General features: G+C 34.0%; 1 protein-coding gene across 4 annotated transcripts in view; it reads left to right on the top strand.

The window, feature by feature from the left end:
• zgc:66447 (SLAIN motif-containing protein-like) overlaps window positions 1–19,275 on the top strand; it is a 35,060-nt gene continuing 15,785 nt past the window's right edge. For 2 of the 4 annotated variants that reach the window (XM_056472562.1, XM_056472559.1), the window contains exons 1-5: window positions 3,216–3,363; window positions 3,873–4,436; window positions 11,390–11,529; window positions 12,055–12,177; window positions 15,128–15,265. In XM_056472562.1, coding sequence (XP_056328537.1) covers window positions 3,877–4,436; window positions 11,390–11,529; window positions 12,055–12,177; window positions 15,128–15,265 — 961 coding nt within the window. In that variant the 5' untranslated portion in view covers window positions 3,216–3,363; window positions 3,873–3,876. Of the gene's footprint in view, window positions 61–3,215; window positions 3,364–3,872; window positions 4,437–11,389; window positions 11,530–12,054; window positions 12,178–15,127; window positions 15,266–19,275 lie in introns of those variants that run through there. The other 2 variants (XM_056472561.1, XM_056472560.1) reach the window with 2 other exon arrangements.

Here is a 19,275-nt window from a genome sequence, read left to right as displayed (position 1 = left end):
CACATTGTACAGTTGCCTAAAATGCCCTGACTCGAATACAAAGAGCTGCACTTTTCTATGGTAAGCGCACACCCGCGGTACTGTATATCTTGTTTGATTTTAAAAGGTTTGTTAAATAAAATAACGATTCTTTTGAAAAACGATTTCAATGTAAATAAGGGAAAAACGTTTAACTGATTAATTACATGTTGTGGTCTTTTTAAAATAAATATTTGAAAATTCAAATCTGAATTTGTATAGCTGTAAACCTCCAATTAAAAATAATAAAAATAAAAATACAGGGTAGCCTAAAAATCCCAGCGTAATGCTTTTTGCCGCGATTAAACAAAAAGTATGCAGTACAAAGTTGCAGAGAAAATTAGCTTCGATCATGTCTCTCTCTACTGGAATAGAAATGTTACTACAGTGAGCGCCATTAATTTATTTTTATTTTAAAATGTATTATATGCTTCACAACCTAAAATAAAAAACGTAATCATAAAATTCATTATAAAACAAACCATCATTATACAATAACTTGCCTAATTACCAGAATCTATATATATGTACAGTTGAATTTAGAATTATAACCCCCCTAAATTATTAGCTCCCCTGTTTATTTTTTCCCCAATTTCTGTTTAATGGAGAGAAGATTTTTTAAACACATTTCTAAACATAATAGTTTTAATAACTCATTTATAACAACTGATTTATTTTATGTTTGGCTAATGTGGATTTAAGCCAAAAGTGGCCCAGAGAAGAGATGGCAAATGTGGCCCAGTTATCCTAAAAAAAATGTGGGCCACTTTTGGCAAATATTTGGCACAGTTAGCTCTGGCTAATATGGCTGTGAGCCTAAATCGGCCCAGAGAAGATACGGCAAATGTGATCCCGTTATCTTAAAACAAATGTGGACCACATAGACTAAAGTCACCATCATGGAGAACAGTGTTTGCTTTAGTTGGGCTCATAGCCCTGAACCTCTTAATATAAATTTTATTTTGGGCTGCTGTAACTTTTGAGAACTTTGCTAGAAAAGTTTATTCATTACAGCAAACAAGCAACAACAACAAAAAAACAACTAAAAAAATAAACAATACAATTAAGTGAGGCACAACTTGTGATGAAATAATGTAATTCATTGATGTTAAAAAATGTTTAATTTATTATGAATTATGAAGGATTATGAAGGTTTATAAGTTAAAAACAATTCTATGGTTCAACTTCTGCTCACAGAGACGTCAATAATCAGCGTATGAACCTCAACAATGGTGACAATTAACAAAATGAACAAAACACCACAAAAAAGATACTAAAAGTGACAAAATCAACAACGTCAACATAAACAGCAGAATAAACGGCAAATAATAAAAATTGGAGCATCAATAAGCTATATAATGTATTTATACTACAATGCACGCTGGAATTTTTGTAACGTGTAGGCCAGATCTGGGCCAGAATAAAAGCAAATTTTGGGCCACAATAGGATCAATACTGGTTCATTTGGTTGAATTCTGGCTAATATGTGAGATTGCTATGGCTTATTTGTGGCCCAGATCTGACAGAAACAGACCACCCTAGAGCTATCATTCCATTCAGTATGTGGTCCAGATGTAAGTGTCTGGTGTGGGCCGGATCTGGGCCAGAATAAAAACAAACTGTGACCAAGAATAGGGTCAATTCTGGTTCATTTGGTTGAATCCTGGCTAATATGTGAGATTGCTATGGCTTAATTGTGACCCAGATCTGGCAAACAGGAGAGGATTGCCCAAGAGCCATCATTCTATGCGGTATGTGGGCCGGACTAATATTTTATTCCATCTCGTTTCTTAAGCAAAGATGCTGATACCACACTATACTGCCAATATATATATATATATATATATATATATATATATATATATATATATATATATATATATATATATATATATATATATATATATATATATATATTACTAGTCTAGGTATTTTGCAGTAAACTTTTTTCAATGATTGCTGACTTTTGTTGCATTTGTCTGTTATTTTCTTTGTGTGTTGCATAATTTCCATCCATACTCCAAGCATTGACCACCTTCTAGGCATGGGACAATAGCCGTTTTCAAGGTATACTACGGTTTGGAAAAGTCAAGGTTTTAAACCGCCAAAATTTTATTTTTTTTTTTTTTTAGTACAACAGTATCTTCAGCAGAAAAAAAAATCAAAAGATGCCATTTTGAATTGTAAATGAATCAGTATTTTCTAATCTAATGAGTACGGCAGAAGTCAATGATTGATTTGAATTATTCAGCCTGACATGTTTACTGCTCCAAAATACTTTAAATGTTTCTCAAAATAAAATATTTTGTGTTCAAAAAATAAAATGTTTTTGTTTTTTGCCCAGACATTAAAAAAACATATTTTAGAGCAGTAATCACAAAACCATAAAACCGTGATTTTAATTTTTTTTTTATCCAAGGTTATCATACCTTCAGAATCATATACTGACCCATGCCTACCACATTCTTAATAAGTTTTCTGTTCTGATCTCAGTAAATAACTGAGAAAGCATCAATCTGAGGCTGCATTTTTATGACGTTATCATGTACACTTCTTACAAAATATTTTACAGTATTTTAAAAATACAAAAATACAAGACACTAAAGTATTTTGATACAAAATATTAAGCCAGTTTCATAAACCCCATAAAATACAAATTACAGAATACTATTATGTATTTAAAATACATATTTGAAATACATGTATCAATATATATATATATATATATATATATATATATATATATATATATATATATATATATATATATATATATATACATATATATATATATATATATATATATATATATATATATATATATATATATATATATATATATATATATATATATATATATATTTGGAAGAAACCAGTTAAATGAAAAATGTGTCCAAATGTTTGCTGGAATATAATCTTTGCAAAATGTTTTTTGAATGACTACAGTTCAGAAAAAATTTTAGTACATTTTCTGATTAAACTGAACAATAAAAATTTAAATTATGATTAAGAGTAACTGCATAAACATGTTATGGTTATTTTTAGAACAGTGAGCGCCACTTGACTGAGCGCTGAACTACACAAACGTCCACTAGGTGGGGCTACACTTCAAAATACCTTCTGTGGCTTACTGCAGTGGGCTGGCGGTCTAATTTGATTGGTTCAAATGGTGTCCATCACCCCCACGACGATAGCAAACGAGCTAACTAGCTCAACACAGCCAAAATACTGTGTTTATAGCATAGCAACGACAAAACAGCGGTTTGCTTATTTAAAATCGATTTATTTTGTTAAAATATTGAAATAATAAATCGGACATTTGCCGAAACTGTGGCGAGAGGTGAGGTATGTTTATTATTGTGCTGTAATCATTTAATTTGTAAGCGCAGCTCATTTTACACTCTACTTGACATAAACATTAGCTAAATGTTCATTTAAATGCATCAACATTTTATCTATTAAACACGTTTTGTTTAAAAAACACAAAAACATTTAATAATCTTTACAGAGTAATTCACTTAATGGAAACTTTTTTCTGTAATTCTGCAAGTACATCCTTGATAGTCTAAACAATCCTCATTTGTTTGCTGGTTGGTTTGCATTGCTAACTTGTGTGTCATTGTTTATTGCTAGGAACATTTTTCCAGCACTTTAACACTTGGACATTATTTACTTAAGAACTGGATAAAATACTATTTATGAAGCATATATTTGCTGACGTGGAAACACAAGAAGGTTAAACAGTTGTTTTATTAGTTTATTGCCATTGATCAGTCTAGAAACATGTACGTTATGTTGCAGTATATATTTGATTATCGAAACACAGATGTTGTTACTGTACATTCATATTGCAGGAGAATGGTGGTCCCTGATAGTGGAAGTGATATTCAGCCAGCGGATAATGGTGATACAGACAAGGTGATGTCCAATTCTGAGCCTGAACTCGACCCAAACCTGACCACGGTGGAGCTTGAGGAAGTCCGTAAACTACAGGATCTAGTGCGGCAGCTGGAGGTTCAGAATAAAACCCTTCATAACAGAAGCAGAAAACAAGTGCTTGGAGGCACCAACAATAGCAACCTTAAAGCAGGAAGTAATATTAATAACCTGCACAAAGTCATGGACACTTCTCCCAGAGCAGAGGACGCTGGGAACTTGGAACTCTCTGCTCCAGCAGACAGCAGTGGCAGTGAAGACATGTCTCCACTACCTGACACCTCCAGGGCAGAGGAGCAGGATGGGTTCTTAAGCTTGCCGTGTTCTTCTGGCTCCAAACAAACACTGGGATGGTTTGTCACAAGTAACTGTGATTCCGGCCTGCTGGGAGCAAGTGAAGCAAGTATGGACCAATCCGCCCTGGATGAAGTCGAAGTACTTGACTTGGAGTTATGTACTAAAGCTGAGGATGAAGACAGTTGGTAGGTGTTTTGAGCTTTATATATGTCATGTAGTGCTGAATTTGCATGTTTAGAATTTGCTATACACTGTAAAAAATTTAATGACAAAAAGTAAATGCAACAAATATTTTTCAATAAGTTCATCAGGTTTCAATAAGTTAATCAGGTTTCAACTACATTTTTTTAAGTTATACAAAGTTTAAGTTAATATTTTAAGAAAACTTAATTTGATTCAACAATTTGATTCTTTACAGTGTACTTGTAATGTAAAAAAAAAATCTAACACACTTTTGTACTTTTTAGGTACCAATATGTAATCTTGAGTTATTAATATGGCCCTTTTAGTGTACACATTTGTACCTTTTGAAAAGGTACCACCCCAATGACAGCTCACACACCTTTATTTCTGAGAGTTTAGTAGTTATTAGGCATGGGATGATAACCGTTTTCAAGGTATTCCACGCTTGGAAAAGTCCGTAAACTACAGGATCTGGTGCGGCAGCTGGAGGTTCAGAATAAAACCCTTCATAACAGAAGCAGAAAACAAGTGCTTGGAGGCACCAACAATAGCAACCTCAAAGCAGTTTTAAAAACTTGGAAAACTTGGCTGTTTTAAAACTTGGAAAAGTCAAGGTTTTAAAACAGCCAACATTTTCTGTAATATCGTTCCTAAGGTATAAAAATTTTAAAGAAATCAGTGTTTTTGAAACAAATGAAGACAGCAGAAGTCAATGATTCATTTGAATTGTATAGCCTGACACGTTTACTGCTCCAAAATATCATAAACCTTTCAAAAAATAGAATAAATATAATAAATAAATTGGATCAAATTTGATTTGCATTGTAAAACTGAAATAAAAGTTTGAAGTTATTATTTTTTATGTTTTAAGTTACTATACTCTCAAAATCATCATGTATAAATCCACATATTAGTATTATGTATTTTATTTTCCAAAAGTTTGCACAGAAACAGCACAAAATTTCCACAAATTCTGTCTGGCTTTACATAAGATGCTGGTTAGCCTTCACTAAGTTGCCTTACAATATTTAGCATGAAACCTTAAATACAATTGCCTGTAATAGTCATTGGCAAAATTACATGCTAGAGCAATCTTCACTGGTTTTTGAAAGCCGCATATGTGTTTTACAGGGTTCATACAGTCATGGAAAACCTGGAAAAGCCATGGAATTTTGACATGGCATTTTCCAGGCCTGGAGAAGTTTTAAAAAACCCCACAAAGTTTTGGAAAAGTCATGGAAATTAGTTTAACAAATATCTGTATACTTAAATTAGGGCTGTGCGATATTGGAAAAAACTGACATTATGATATTTTGGATTTCTGTGATATATATTGTGACGTTAATACAATTTCACTAGATGATTTACCGGGTTTATTTGGATTAATTGGGGGGATTTTTGTAGGGGACTGAATCTTGAATAATATAGAAAAAATAATAGATAAAAGTTATATAATAAAGATAAAAAAGTATTATAGTTTTCAGGCATTCACTATTCAGGTACAGATATGGAATAATCAACACTGGATAGTCTTCATTGTATATTATTTAATCTTTATTAAAGTTTTAAAAAAGTTTTGTGGCCGGATGTTTTAAAATTTGAAACATTGAAATGTTCACACAGTCACAGGCCTTAAAGGGACAGTTCACTCAAAGATTAAAATGTACTTAACTATTTAAGTTAAGGGGGTAATAAAAATGGAAAGTAATTTTTGGTTGAGCTATCTCTTTAAAAATGCATGCAGATGACAAACTGTTACCCCATTGTGATTAAACTCTATATTAAACTATAATCCCAACATTGCATATCCTGCGATGTGACTATTGCAGATGCACACATTGCGATATCGATGCTGAAACAATATATTGTGCAGTCCTAACTTAAATATAGGTTAGTTGTCTTTACTTTTCTGTCCTTGCTCTCACATTGTTAGTGCTGTGTAAGCTTTATCAAAGTTTTACATGGATATAAAAACAAATTTAAACAAAATAGATTGTTGCGTGTTCTATGATAAGCTGTAATAAATTTCAACGTTATTGTTTTTTTATTATTCAACATGTATATGTGGACATTACATGAAACATTACGTCATGAAAATGTACTTGAAAGGTCTGGAAAAGTCTTGGAAAAGTCATGGAATTTTAGTGGAAAAAATGTGTATGAATCCTGGTTTTAGCATCTGATTACCATATGCAATGTGCTCAGCATTTGTGTGTATAGATTTGAATGAAAGGCTATATTTAGCCTATATTAATGGTGTTATTATACAAACCAATCCTGTTGTACGACTTGGATTCATTTGCTCCATTAGATTTTGCAGAATCTTCAATAATGACTTTTTTGAGGATCATTTCAATTTGATCTATTTTGGACTTTTGTAAGAGGGACAAAAAAAAACTTAGATTTCGTTAAAGAATATATAAATGCATTTGTGTTTTGAAGTAGGGCTGAACAATATATCGTTTGAGCATCGATATCGCAATGTGTGTATCTACAACATTCATGTCACAGGAATAGATCTTTGTTTTATTAATGTTTGTTAAATCTTAAAAGAGAAAGATACTATTTTTTTATACAACAATGGCCATTTTATTTTACATTTAATTGTTCAATTTCAGTGCTTGAATACTTTTAGACTCCCCAGAAAACCATAAAGCACTGTTTATTTATTTATTTTTGCTTGTAATTTATTATATTGTATGCATATTCACTGCATAGAAAATGACTTTACCCTCTTAGTCAATATAAATTAACGAAATCTTTCCAAATAGAGCTATATTCAAATCATCTGGTTAAATGATATTCATATCATAATACATTTGAAGTCAGAATTATTAGCCCCCCTTTGAAATGTTTTTTCTTTTTAAAATTTTTTCCAAATTATGTTTTAAGGTGAAATTATTAGCCCCTTTAAGCTATTTTTTTTGATAGTCTACAGAACAAAACATCATTATACAATAGCTTGCCAAATTACTCTAATCTGCTTGGTTAACCTAATTAACCCAGTTAAGCCTTTAAATGTCACTTTAAGCTGTATAGAAGTGTCTTGAAAAACAATATCTAGCAAAATATTATTTACTGTCATCATGGCAAAGATACAATAAATTAGGTATTAGAAATGACTTATTAAAACTATTATGTTTGGAAATGTATAAAAAAAAATCTCTCCGTTAAACAGAAATTGGGTGGGGGGGGGGGGGGGGGGGGGTTGGGGCTGGGAATAAAAAGGGGGGGCTAATAATTCTGACTTCAACTATATATCGCAGTAAAACAAAATATCGCAATGTCAGATTTTTCCAATATCATGCAGCCATATTTCGAAGATGATTGTAGGTATTGGCGGTTTGAGATGACATGGGGGCAAGTAAAATGGCACCATTTTAATTTGAGGGCCAACAATCAAAAGTAATTCATTCAAAAATGAAACTTACAGTATGCCATCTTATACTAATCCACCACTAGTTCCAAGTTTGAGTACTGTTGAGCACAATATAAGAAAATGTTGGAAACCGCCATTGACTTCAGTTGTATCCTACTATGGTGGTTAGGATGTTACCTTTCATCATTGTTCAGAATATATTATTACGTATTCAACAGAAACCATCACGCTTTGATGCTTTAGTGAATGTGGGTGTGATTTGAAAGGCAATGGGAGCTTTCTCTGTCAACACAGAATTTCCAGTGGCGTATTGCAAATCAAGCCTGGCTGCTTTGCCACCATAGTGTTTGGGACAAACAATGATGATCAACAATAGTCAGTACACTATTATTCTCTGTGGTTAATTGCATTTTGAAATCCACTTTGAAGATAAGGGATGGGCAAGTGAAAGAGGTTTGTTCAGCCCAATGAATTTGTCATTTTCTTTGAAAGTTTAAAATTTGAGGGTTTTACTATGCGTATTCAGTCTTCTCTGTCTGTTTTTTTCTGATGGTCTACTTGGATTGAAAATAAATCTATATTTAAAAGTCTCATTAAATTAAAATAAATTTTTTTTAGAAGTTAGAATCAGTAGTGTTAGTTTATAAGGCATCTCTTTGCTAGTGTGCTCCAAAACAGTGACACAATTTGCATTTAGAAGATATAAAACTGATATAAACATGTAAAGCTTCGTGACTTCTGCCCAAATGGATTAGTGGTTTTATTCACAATAACTTAAACTTCAGTTTCTCATCAAATCGTGACCAATCAAATCCTCTCTAGTATCTGACATACCCCACCCCCTTCAAAACACTTCTCATTTGCTTTTCGTTTGATGCGCTTGAGCTTAACCACTCTCACTGGCTGAGTGGTGATTAAACAAAACGCTATTGGCTGTTTTTGACAAAGGGGAGGAGCTACACTGTCCCACCCTTTCATATTGTTTTGGTTGAGATTACTTTAAACATAAAAAAATGCATATTTCAAAGCACTTCACTTAATAACTGTAATTTATGTTCGTGAGGATGGATTTTTGCAGGAGGTGATTTTGCATTTAAACATGAGGAAATGCAGCATTTCTAAAATGAGGTCAAAAAGCATTTTTACACCTTAATTTGATAATATACTTTATTAAACACTATAGGCTTTTAATGTGTACGTTTGATTGCCCCGGCATTAACATGTAGACTAATCTCGCTGATGCAGGCTTTATTTTTGAGTCAAATAATCCAGCCAGTAGACATCTAGTAAATTGGCATCGGCCAGCAATTAGCTTTCCATATGTCCGTATCTGTGTTTTGAGGTAATAGAATTATATTCCATTTGGTAGCAGCATTGGGATTGTGTCTTTGGTGTGGCGGTAAGCAGGTTTTGGTGGATTTATGCTTCATGTGATACTGCTAATTCCAGAATGGGGAAAAAAAGAGCTTATTGTTAACAATACGGTGACCTGAACGGTTTCTGAACATAGTCTTTCACATCTCAGTTTATTGAGAAGTAAATATATACTGGTTAAACATTAGTAGGCAGTTGTGCTGTTGATTCATAACACTGTGCTATTTTGCTACCTTCATGTGTTTATTAGTGGTGTAACAGATCTCACATTATGTTTTTTTAGCGTATTGGACCATTTTTCGAATCAGCCAAAAAGGAGAGGAGACGAATGTAATTTGCTTTGCATTGATTAAAAAAACAGTACTGCAGAAAACTTTTGGTTTTAACAAACAGAACTTGGATACTGTAATTTTTAACGAAGAAATAATCCGCTGAATAAAAATAAATTGATTTTAAACTAAATCTCTTTCTTGATTATTTGAGTCGTTCGAACACAGATTTGAATGCAGCGATCTGAAGGATTAATAAACATATGCAAATCACCATCATTTGTAATCTATGTTGCGTGGGTGTTGAGATCCCGATCTTTTAATGATTAATTGGGCAGCATTAATGCAGGCTAAACAAGTAGTGACAGAAAACACCTGTAATAACCTAAGAAACCCACTACATCCCGAATAACCCACCACAACTTCTTCTGTCATCATATTTTACAGGAAAGCCTAAATGATTTCATACATGTGATTTGAATGATCTCTGCAATCGTTGCAAATTCAAGATTAATCTCCAAGTTAAAAAAATAAATTAATCTGCAAGTCATGTGTGTTCCGAACTGGGTTGGGATCCGTACGAATCACGGATCAACCATGATCCGTTACACTCTTAGTGTTTATTAATGCTTATTCTGTGCTTAAACTAGTGGTAAAGTGGAGGACATCATTGTTTTTTGTACTGCTTGATGTGAGGCATGCATAATGATCTGTCACAACAAACACAAAAACAAAAAAGGGTTGCAAACCCAGTTTTAGCATCCTTATAGCTGACATGTTCATCTGTTGTAGCATATTTTATGTGATTGAAATAATGCTTTTTTGTAAAACGCCATTTTTTTTGAAGAATGTAGTTTGAAGTCTTGTTTGAGAAAATCTAAGGAGTCGCTAACCTTGTCATTTATTTTACTGTTGGTTTTTATTTATATTTTTTTAATTGTGCTTTAAATACGTCCAGTGAAAACCTCTTAGTATTATACAAAGGAATTTATCTTTATTGTAGAACACTTATCTTCATATTGTGCTATTTGTTTTGTATGAACTTATGAATAATCTTTTAAAGACAACCCAACTTAATTTTTATAGTGCTTCCAAAAAAGTTATGTGACAAATTTACATTTTTCAGTCATATGGTCTTGAATAGCTTAGTCCCTTTATTAACCTGTAGTCACCACAGCGGAATGAACCGCCAACTTATCCAGCATATGTTTTACGCCGCATATGCCCTTCCAGCTGCAACCCATCACTGGAAAATGTTTTTAGTCATATATGGATAAAATGACTTGTTAGTGTTTTTACGATTTTCTTTTTAATTTATAAGAGCTGTAATATATTGGGAGTGGCACAGTGGCAGCACTGTCGCCTTACAGCAAGAAGGCCGCGGGTTTGAGTCCCGGCTGGACCAGCTGGCATTTTTGTGTGGAATTTGCATGTACTTGCCATGTTGCCATAGTGTATGACTGTGTGTGAATGCAAGATTTTATGGGTGTTTCCCAGTACTGGGTTGCGGCTGAAAGGGCATCCACTGTGTAAAACATATGCTGGAATGATTGGCCGTTCATTCTGCTTTGGCAACCTGTGATAAATCAGGGACTAAGTCGAAGGAAAATGAATGAATGAATGAATGTAATAAATTGAACTATGCTTGAAACACTCACACCATAGTACAGTTTTGAGATTTGGCTCAAAAATGTAATGACACAGCATTTTTTTTTATACCAAGAGGTCCATGGAAGTTAAATAAATCTATTATCATTTACTGCATTGTATGCCAAATTATGTCAATACTAATTTTATTTATCTTTGTAATGTGGGACACTGAAATTGAAACGTCATGTCAACAACCCATATGCATTTACACCATGGAAGTGTTCAAATTTCATTGCTTCAGGCTGAATTTGGGAAATTTGTTGTGATTGTTCTTTTCCTTTAGGTTGTATGTCTCACCAAAAAAGGAGGTTATGACAGACCATGGACCTGAATCACCACTGAAATGGTGTAGAAAAGTTCTTGATCACCCCAGTCCAGCAACTGAAGTCGCCTGTCGGACACTCATCAACCGATTAGACCAATGTATGTGAACTTTGCATATGAACATATGCATAATTAAATTAACTTAAATTGAACCTAATGCATATTAAACTGAAGTGTAAGAGATGTTAATTTAGCTTATGTTAACAAAACAATGTGTTTGACGAACACAAATAATTAGTAATATTGTCATATGACATATTGTTATTTACCGCCCGTATTTGCTACTACTCTTTCTCAGACCTTAAATTTTCTCTTAAAGCTGTGGTGAAAAGGAAATGGCAATCTTTCCACTTCTCGCCTCTATGCTATTCTAAACCTGTTTAACTTTTTAAAATATACAATATACTTTCACCATTGTTTTTGCCAGTCAGTGGGATCCACAACAACACTGCATTCCACTGACGTTCATTGTAGAGTGACTTCTATTTTCAATGTCTCAGTGTAAAATCTTTATTGTTTAAAATAAGTTTGAGGTTTAAGGACAAGTAAATGCTCTTACTTTTTTTTTAAGCTGCTGTTAGATTAAACTCTAATGCTTTATTTTGTGATATTTGTGTTTTGTAGCATCTAGATGGAAGAATGTGTACAGTAGCCCATCTCAGACATCTGAAGCTGGTGTCTCAGCATCATCTTCTGCTGGGTACCTCAAATCAACTAATAAAACACTACTAACCTCTGGCAGCTCAGGTATGGCATTAACCTAATTCATTGTGCATCACTGACCTTACAGCCTTTTACCACAACATACACAAACACACACACACACACACCCCCATGCTAGTGTTTGAAGATGTTGACACAGCTGCTTATGCATCAGTTTTGTTTGTTAAGTACACATAGAACCAGATTTCATGCATGAGAGGTGTCTCGCAAATATTTTTTGCAAATTTCTGCAGTGTGTTTGTTTAAAATCTGTTAGCACTTAACAGTAATATGACCAAAAGGCACATATGTAATTGCTTCTGCATGAATTTCTGCTGTTCAATGAACCTTTTAATTTCACTCACCTGGGAAATGGCGGCAACTTGAACGGTTTGTGAGCACAAATAAGTGCAAACAGCGTGCCATATTATCTGATAATTGTATGAAATAATTCCAAATGGCAAATGACTGTATAAAACCACATAAAACAACACAAAAATACAATGTATTTGCTGAGTTCAGCGGTTAATCGGCCGAAATCAGCTGAGGTGACGAGACGGCAAGCAGCGAGACCTAGCTGTTACTCAAGTGGCCACGCCCTTAATTATGCAGACTTAATAAAACTTAATAAAAACTAAATGGTTCCCACAGATGGGTTGCGGCTGGAAGGGCATCCGCTGCATAAAACATGTGCTGGATAAGTTGACGGTTCAATCCGCTGTGGCGACCCCGGAGTAATAAAGGGACTAAGCTGAAAAGAAAATGAATGAATGAATGAATGAATGAATGAATGAATGAATGAATGAATGAATGAATGAATGAACTGGATGAGTTATAAAAAAAAAACACCCCTCACAGTCCTCATGAAGGGTAATATTAGCTATATGCACCAAAGCCATGTTTTGTACCAGGCTGTAAACATGTTTTTATCAGCTGTAAAAATTGGCCAATTTACCATTGCAGTCAGAAAACATCTGGACTTCCTGTAGCCAGCCCCCAAAGGCGAGTCTAGCCAAGGAAACTATGAACTGGTTTCAGAAAAGAATGTAAAGCTGTAGAATGGCCCAGACAATCACCTGACTTGAATCAAATAGAAAATAATGATCAAAAATCAGAGTTAATGCGATCATTAAAAAGTTTTAGACTGTTTATGTATAGGGGAAAAAATCACACCTGAACAATGCATGCGACTTGTCTTGAAGCTGTCATCATCAAACAAACATTTTATACAATACATTTTAGTACTTCTTGTAATTACATTTCATTGTTATTGTTATGGCCAATTCAACTTGCAGTTAAATGTGCTATATAAATGAAGCAGTTGAAGAAAAGTTTACTGTTATTACACTACAAATTTTTCAGATTTTTATTTGTACAGGGTGGGCCATTTATATGGATACATCTTAAAAAATGGGAATGGTTGGTGATATTAACGTCCTGCTTGTGGCACATTAGTATATGTGAGGGGGCTCATGAAAGAATAAAATTATGTTAAAACCAAGCACACCATTGTTTAAACAAAAAACAAAAGTTGGATCCAAGATGGCCAACTTCAAAATGGCCACCATGGTCACCACTCATCTTGAAAAGTTTGCCCCCTCACATATACTTATGTACCACAAGCAGGACGTTAATATCACCCAAAATTCCCATTTTATTAAGGTGTATTCATATAAATGGCCCACCCTGTGTTTTAATTGGCTTATTTGTAAGTTTGGATTGTTTGGCACTGTTACGTTTTTAAGATGTTTTAGTGGGATGCTGTAACATTTAAGTGAGACAGGTGTAATGTGTGTGACAGATCAAGTATGAGGCAAGAATCAATTCTCTATTTAAGCTTTTTACTCAGTAGTTGAAACAATTATGTAACAGTAATAAATGGGGGGGGGGGGGGGAAGAAATAAACATTTACAATCATCTTTAAACAAAAACAACGAATGTAAGCCAAATCAAAGAAATTAACAAAACAAAACAATCCTTAAAACTAAAGTCTAAACTAGGCGTCAAAAAATAAATGCAAATAAAAACCGAGATTTTCAGTGTATACGACACCCGAACTAAACTAATTAAAGCTACAAAACTCAAAATACACAGCTGGCAAAACACTCAAACTAATCTAACAAAACATCAATCTAAACTAAAACACACCGGATAAGACGGTCAAAGCTTAGTTTAGAACCACACAACAACCATCAAATTATGTTACTTAAAGCCAACGAAGTTCAACAAGCAAACTCGAATTACCACAGTAAACTGAGATAATAAATCACTAAACAGCCGAAGCATAGCACAATCAAATTGCGCGGAGCACGAATGGTACGCCGAGGCAGAGCACACCACACACTGGTCTGTCGGGGCTTTAAATCCTTGCGGCTCGTCCTGGCATTGGTGGAACCGACACCTTCATAATGATGATGGACAGAATGGTAAACCAAAAAGAAACCTAAGGACTAAGCAAGCAGAGAGGAGGGTGAAAAAAAATAGACAAAGAAAACATCAAACATAATAGGCAATAACAACTTATGCGACTATGAATGTGTCAGGGCTTAGGGGAAGCACAGCATGAAGCATTGCTAAATATTTACAGTTTTTTTGTAAAATAAAAGGTTAACATTCACACAAATTACAACTCGCTTGCTAACAATAAAACACACAGTTTGGTAAATAAACTAAAATAAATAAATAAACCACAAAGTGCAACTCACAGAGCACCTGACAGGGCTAGTTGCATTAAATGCTCATTGACTTCTTTGAAGCTAACTGCACAGCTTTCGTCTATTTAATACGTGAGCATTTCCCCCCAGCAATATGTGTCCTTCATTATTTTTCAGAAGTGTTTTGCCTATAGACATTCATTATTCACTTACTGAAGGAGAAATGACATGGTTGCGCACAGATGTGGTTAATAATCAAATTGATTTATGCTTCTTATTATAAATTATTATCATTTTATATTAGTTGTTTCAGGCTGACTATTGTTTTCTGTTGTTTACAGGTTACATGGGGATTTATTCTGCTCTCAGCTCACAGTCCTCTATTGACAGTGAATTAAGCTCAGATGAATCCATCTCTATGGGCTATAAGCTTCAGGATCTGACTGATGTTCAGATAATGGCTCGCCTGCAAGAGGAGAGTAAGTATCATTTATGAGAAACAATTCTAGACTATAAGAGTTGTTAACTTTTTAAAATGTATTTATTATAGGACTGTGTTTCACCAAGATTATGGCGATACGATACATATCATGAGACAGAGGTTGCAATATGATACATTGCAATAGCCTGCAATATTGCAAGCCAAGCGATATATTGGATGTTTATATTATTTAAAGAATTTGATTTTATGAAAGCTATCATTAAGAACACACCACCATATCCAAAAACATTTATTTAATAAGAGCATGATGAGATCAACATTTTCACTAATCAGTCCTTTTAACATTGGATATAATGTAACTATGATTTATGCAGTATGGATAAAAAAGAGAAAAAAAAAATCTGCAATATTCTTCTCGTTCCTAAGGTATGTGTAAGATTTATAATTAATTTTTTTTTAGGACAACAGTTTCTCCAGCAGAAAAGATATCCAATGATGATGTTTTAAATGTTAAAGTAATCTGTGTTTTCAAAATAAATGAAGACCGCAGAAGTCATTTGAATTCATTTGAATCATTTAGCTTGACATGTTTACTGCTCCAAAATATTTTAAATCTTTCTCAAAATAAAAGATATTTTGTTCAAAGGGGGAAAAGTTTTAGTTTTTTACCCAGACATTTAAAAAGAACAGATTTTAGCAAAATAATCACAATACCGTGAAACTGTGATCTTTTTATCCAAGATTATCATACTGTCAGAATCTTATACCGGCACATGCCTAAAACAGACCATACGCGTTTACTTTAATAGCTTAGCTACTGTAAGGTACAATGTCATTAATTGCACTTAGATATTTGTGCTTAGTATTAATGAATAAGTGCTACATAATAACTGTGACTTTTTGACAATATGTGCTCAAATGCAATCTTACAATTGAAAAGTAGTGTGACTGACAAAAAATATATTGTTCGAACAAGCAAAAGAAAGCTGATAAAAACAAATGGAGCTCGAGGATGAACATGAACTCACAGGCTGTCACCATTACAAAGGCTTGGGTTGCGCACAGGTGATATGATCTGCCGCACATCTGTTGCCTAAATCTACAGTCTTTGTTTGTTGTAATCTCGCAAAAACAGTTTACCATCTGTGGTAACGTCACTGGTGTGCTCGGTTCTCTTTCTAATAAAATTGGCAAAAAGCAATGCTCGTGCTCTCAAAGTCCTGCTGCTTTCAAGACATCGATATAAAAGCCTTCATTCTCTATGACACTAAGAGGGCACATATCTTTCTGAATGAATAAAGAATTCAACTGACAGAGTTATTATGGTTTAATTTGTTGTGATTGGTGAAAACATTGATCTTTTAACTTGCTCCTAAGTGAGTTGAAGGGGATCCATGTTAGCCACATCAAATGTTTCATCCTTCATTGCTACTAGCAACAAGCTTTATAAAGCAGCTAACTTTATGAACATCAGGGGCATACATCCTTGTACATTAGTCACTCTCGTCCTACCCATCAAGAATACTTTTTCTAGCACTGGGATGTAAATGTTAAATTTAAAACGAAACAAACACTATACATCTTATAACTTGTGTATTGATATATTCTTACACCTCTGATTTATTCATGAAAAATACAAATGAATGAAGAATATTGAAATGATTTTTGTTCTTGCATGTCATTTTTGAAGACAAACAATCAAATTCTGCTTCGACAATAAGACTGGATTAGGTAAACTATGGACTGCTGGCATTTCAGTATTAAGAACACTTTCAGGGATTAAACTGAGTAACTGGGTGGAAGCACAAAAGGTTTATAATGTGACAAACCAAATGAAAGTTTGTTTACAGACCATTAAACTAGGGCTTGGAAAAATCTAACATTGCGATATATTTTTTTTTATTTTGCGATATTGAAGTCAGAATTATTAGCCCCCCTTTGAATTTTTATTTTCTTTTTTTAATATTTCCCAAATGATGTTTAACAGAGCAAGGAAATTTTCACAGTATGTCTGATAATATTTTTTCTTCTGGAGAAAATCTTATTGGTTTTATTTCGACTAGAATAAAAGCAGTTTTGAATTTTTTAAAAACCATTTTAAGGTCAAAATTATTAACCCCTTTAAGATATATATTTTTTCGAAATATCATTATGCAGAACAAACCATCATTATGCAATAACTTGCCTAATTACCCTATTCTGCCTAGTTAAGCTAATTAACCTAGTTAAGCCTTTAAATGTCACTTAAAGCTGTATAGAAATGTCTATAAAAATATCTAGTAAAATATTATTTATTGTCATCATGGCAAAGATAAAAGAAATCAGTTATTAGAGATGAGTTATTAAAACTATTATGTTTAGAAATGTGTAGAAAAAAATCTTCTCTCTGTTAAACAGAAATTGGGGAAGAAAATAAACATGGGGACTAATAATTCAGGAGGGCTAATAATTCAACTATATTTAACTGTATATTGCGATATGAATACAATTTCACCAGACAACTTAAGCCTAGTTCACACTACAGGATTTTAAGCCTGATTTGATCCCGATTTGAAAGTTAACGAGCTCGCCGACAGATCGGGCTGTGATCGGGAAGAAATCTGCGGGTGCATGGCACTCGCCAGTCTTTATGTGTGAACCTACTGAACAACGCATCAAAGAGGCTCGCTGAAGCATCGCCGACACCTTGCAGACGGAAATCCAATATCTAGCATGCTGAATATTCCAGAGCAGTCGGCCGACTTGACCCCACGTGCCGTCAGATGTAGTGACGAGCTGCAGCCAATGAGAGAGCATATCAGCATAAGCTAAATGCCTGTGTGCTCAGGAGCTCAACAGAAACGTCTGTGATTGGCCAGAATGGGCATCGATGAACTTGCTTCATTCTGCGTTAACACGGACACGAGAGTAGGCTATATTAACAGGGGAACTAGAATTCTGTAACTATTAGAATTACTATACTGGTCATTCTGACCGTTCTCATATAAAACATCATATTGTCACATCATATTCAAAGCTTCTATTGAGATATTAAAATTAAGCTCTGAATGTCTGTCGTCATATTTGATGACACCATTACCCTAAAAATATTATATTTTCTGGTAATACAACCTATAAATATGTAGTTAAGATACTAGAACACGCAAGGCTCTGGGGCTCGCTTTCATTTTCACTTTCAAACAGAAGCTATTTCCCTGCACAGAATATGCTGTTTTAAAAGATATATCTGAAGTAAATTTACGTTTTTGCTATCAAAAAGTTGCATTTATGTTAGCAGGAAGTTGCTAGTCAAAAAATGCACGCATATTTAAAGTCACAGCGAAAAGTAGCATTTTGACCAATATGGTAATTAAAGGTTGAAATGCTCAGTTCTACAAAAATTAAAAACTTTCTGTGTATCAATCCACTTGAACCTTGCAAATGAGCGATTGATCCACTGATGCATCAGCTGATTGACGATGTTTTTAAATGCTTCCTTAAAAGCTTGAAACACTGTCAGTGATGTAATCAGCACACAAGCAGTGTTCAGCTTTTTCTGACGACTCCTCCCTCAACATTTCATTGGCTGTGGTTTGGTAGCTGGACTGAGCTGTTGGGGAACTAGTTGTTGTCAGATCTTGTAGTGTGTCACCCCCCTCTTGTGGATCATTTACATAGTGTCGTGTAGTGTGAACACCACAACGATTAAAAGACACAAAATCAAGTCATGTAGTGTGAACAGCACAGCGATCTGCCGATATTTAAAATTCTGTAGTGTGAACTAGGCTTTAATATCTTTATTTGGAAATAATTTGTAATGTTAGATCAATTGGGATGATTCTGCAGTGGGAGTGCTTCTCCATCAAATCTAATAAACAATCTATAAAATTTTTGGGGTCCCTCGACACATTTTCATTGTTGTCTGTGCTATTTGCAGTGCATTTGTGTATTTGCATGTGTTGTGAGTAATTTCATGCTCGTGATTGGCCAGAGATTGATGAGTTTATGTTTACTATTTGCATCTCCATAACTTCTAATAAACAATCTATAAACTTTTTGGGGTCCCCT

The sequence above is a fragment of the Danio aesculapii genome, chromosome 14 (assembly GCF_903798145.1).
Source record: "Danio aesculapii chromosome 14, fDanAes4.1, whole genome shotgun sequence".
NCBI classification, from domain to species: Eukaryota; Metazoa; Chordata; class Actinopteri; order Cypriniformes; family Danionidae; genus Danio; species Danio aesculapii.
Note: the sequence above shows the minus strand (reverse complement) of the source record. Positions and strands in the feature narration are given on the sequence as shown.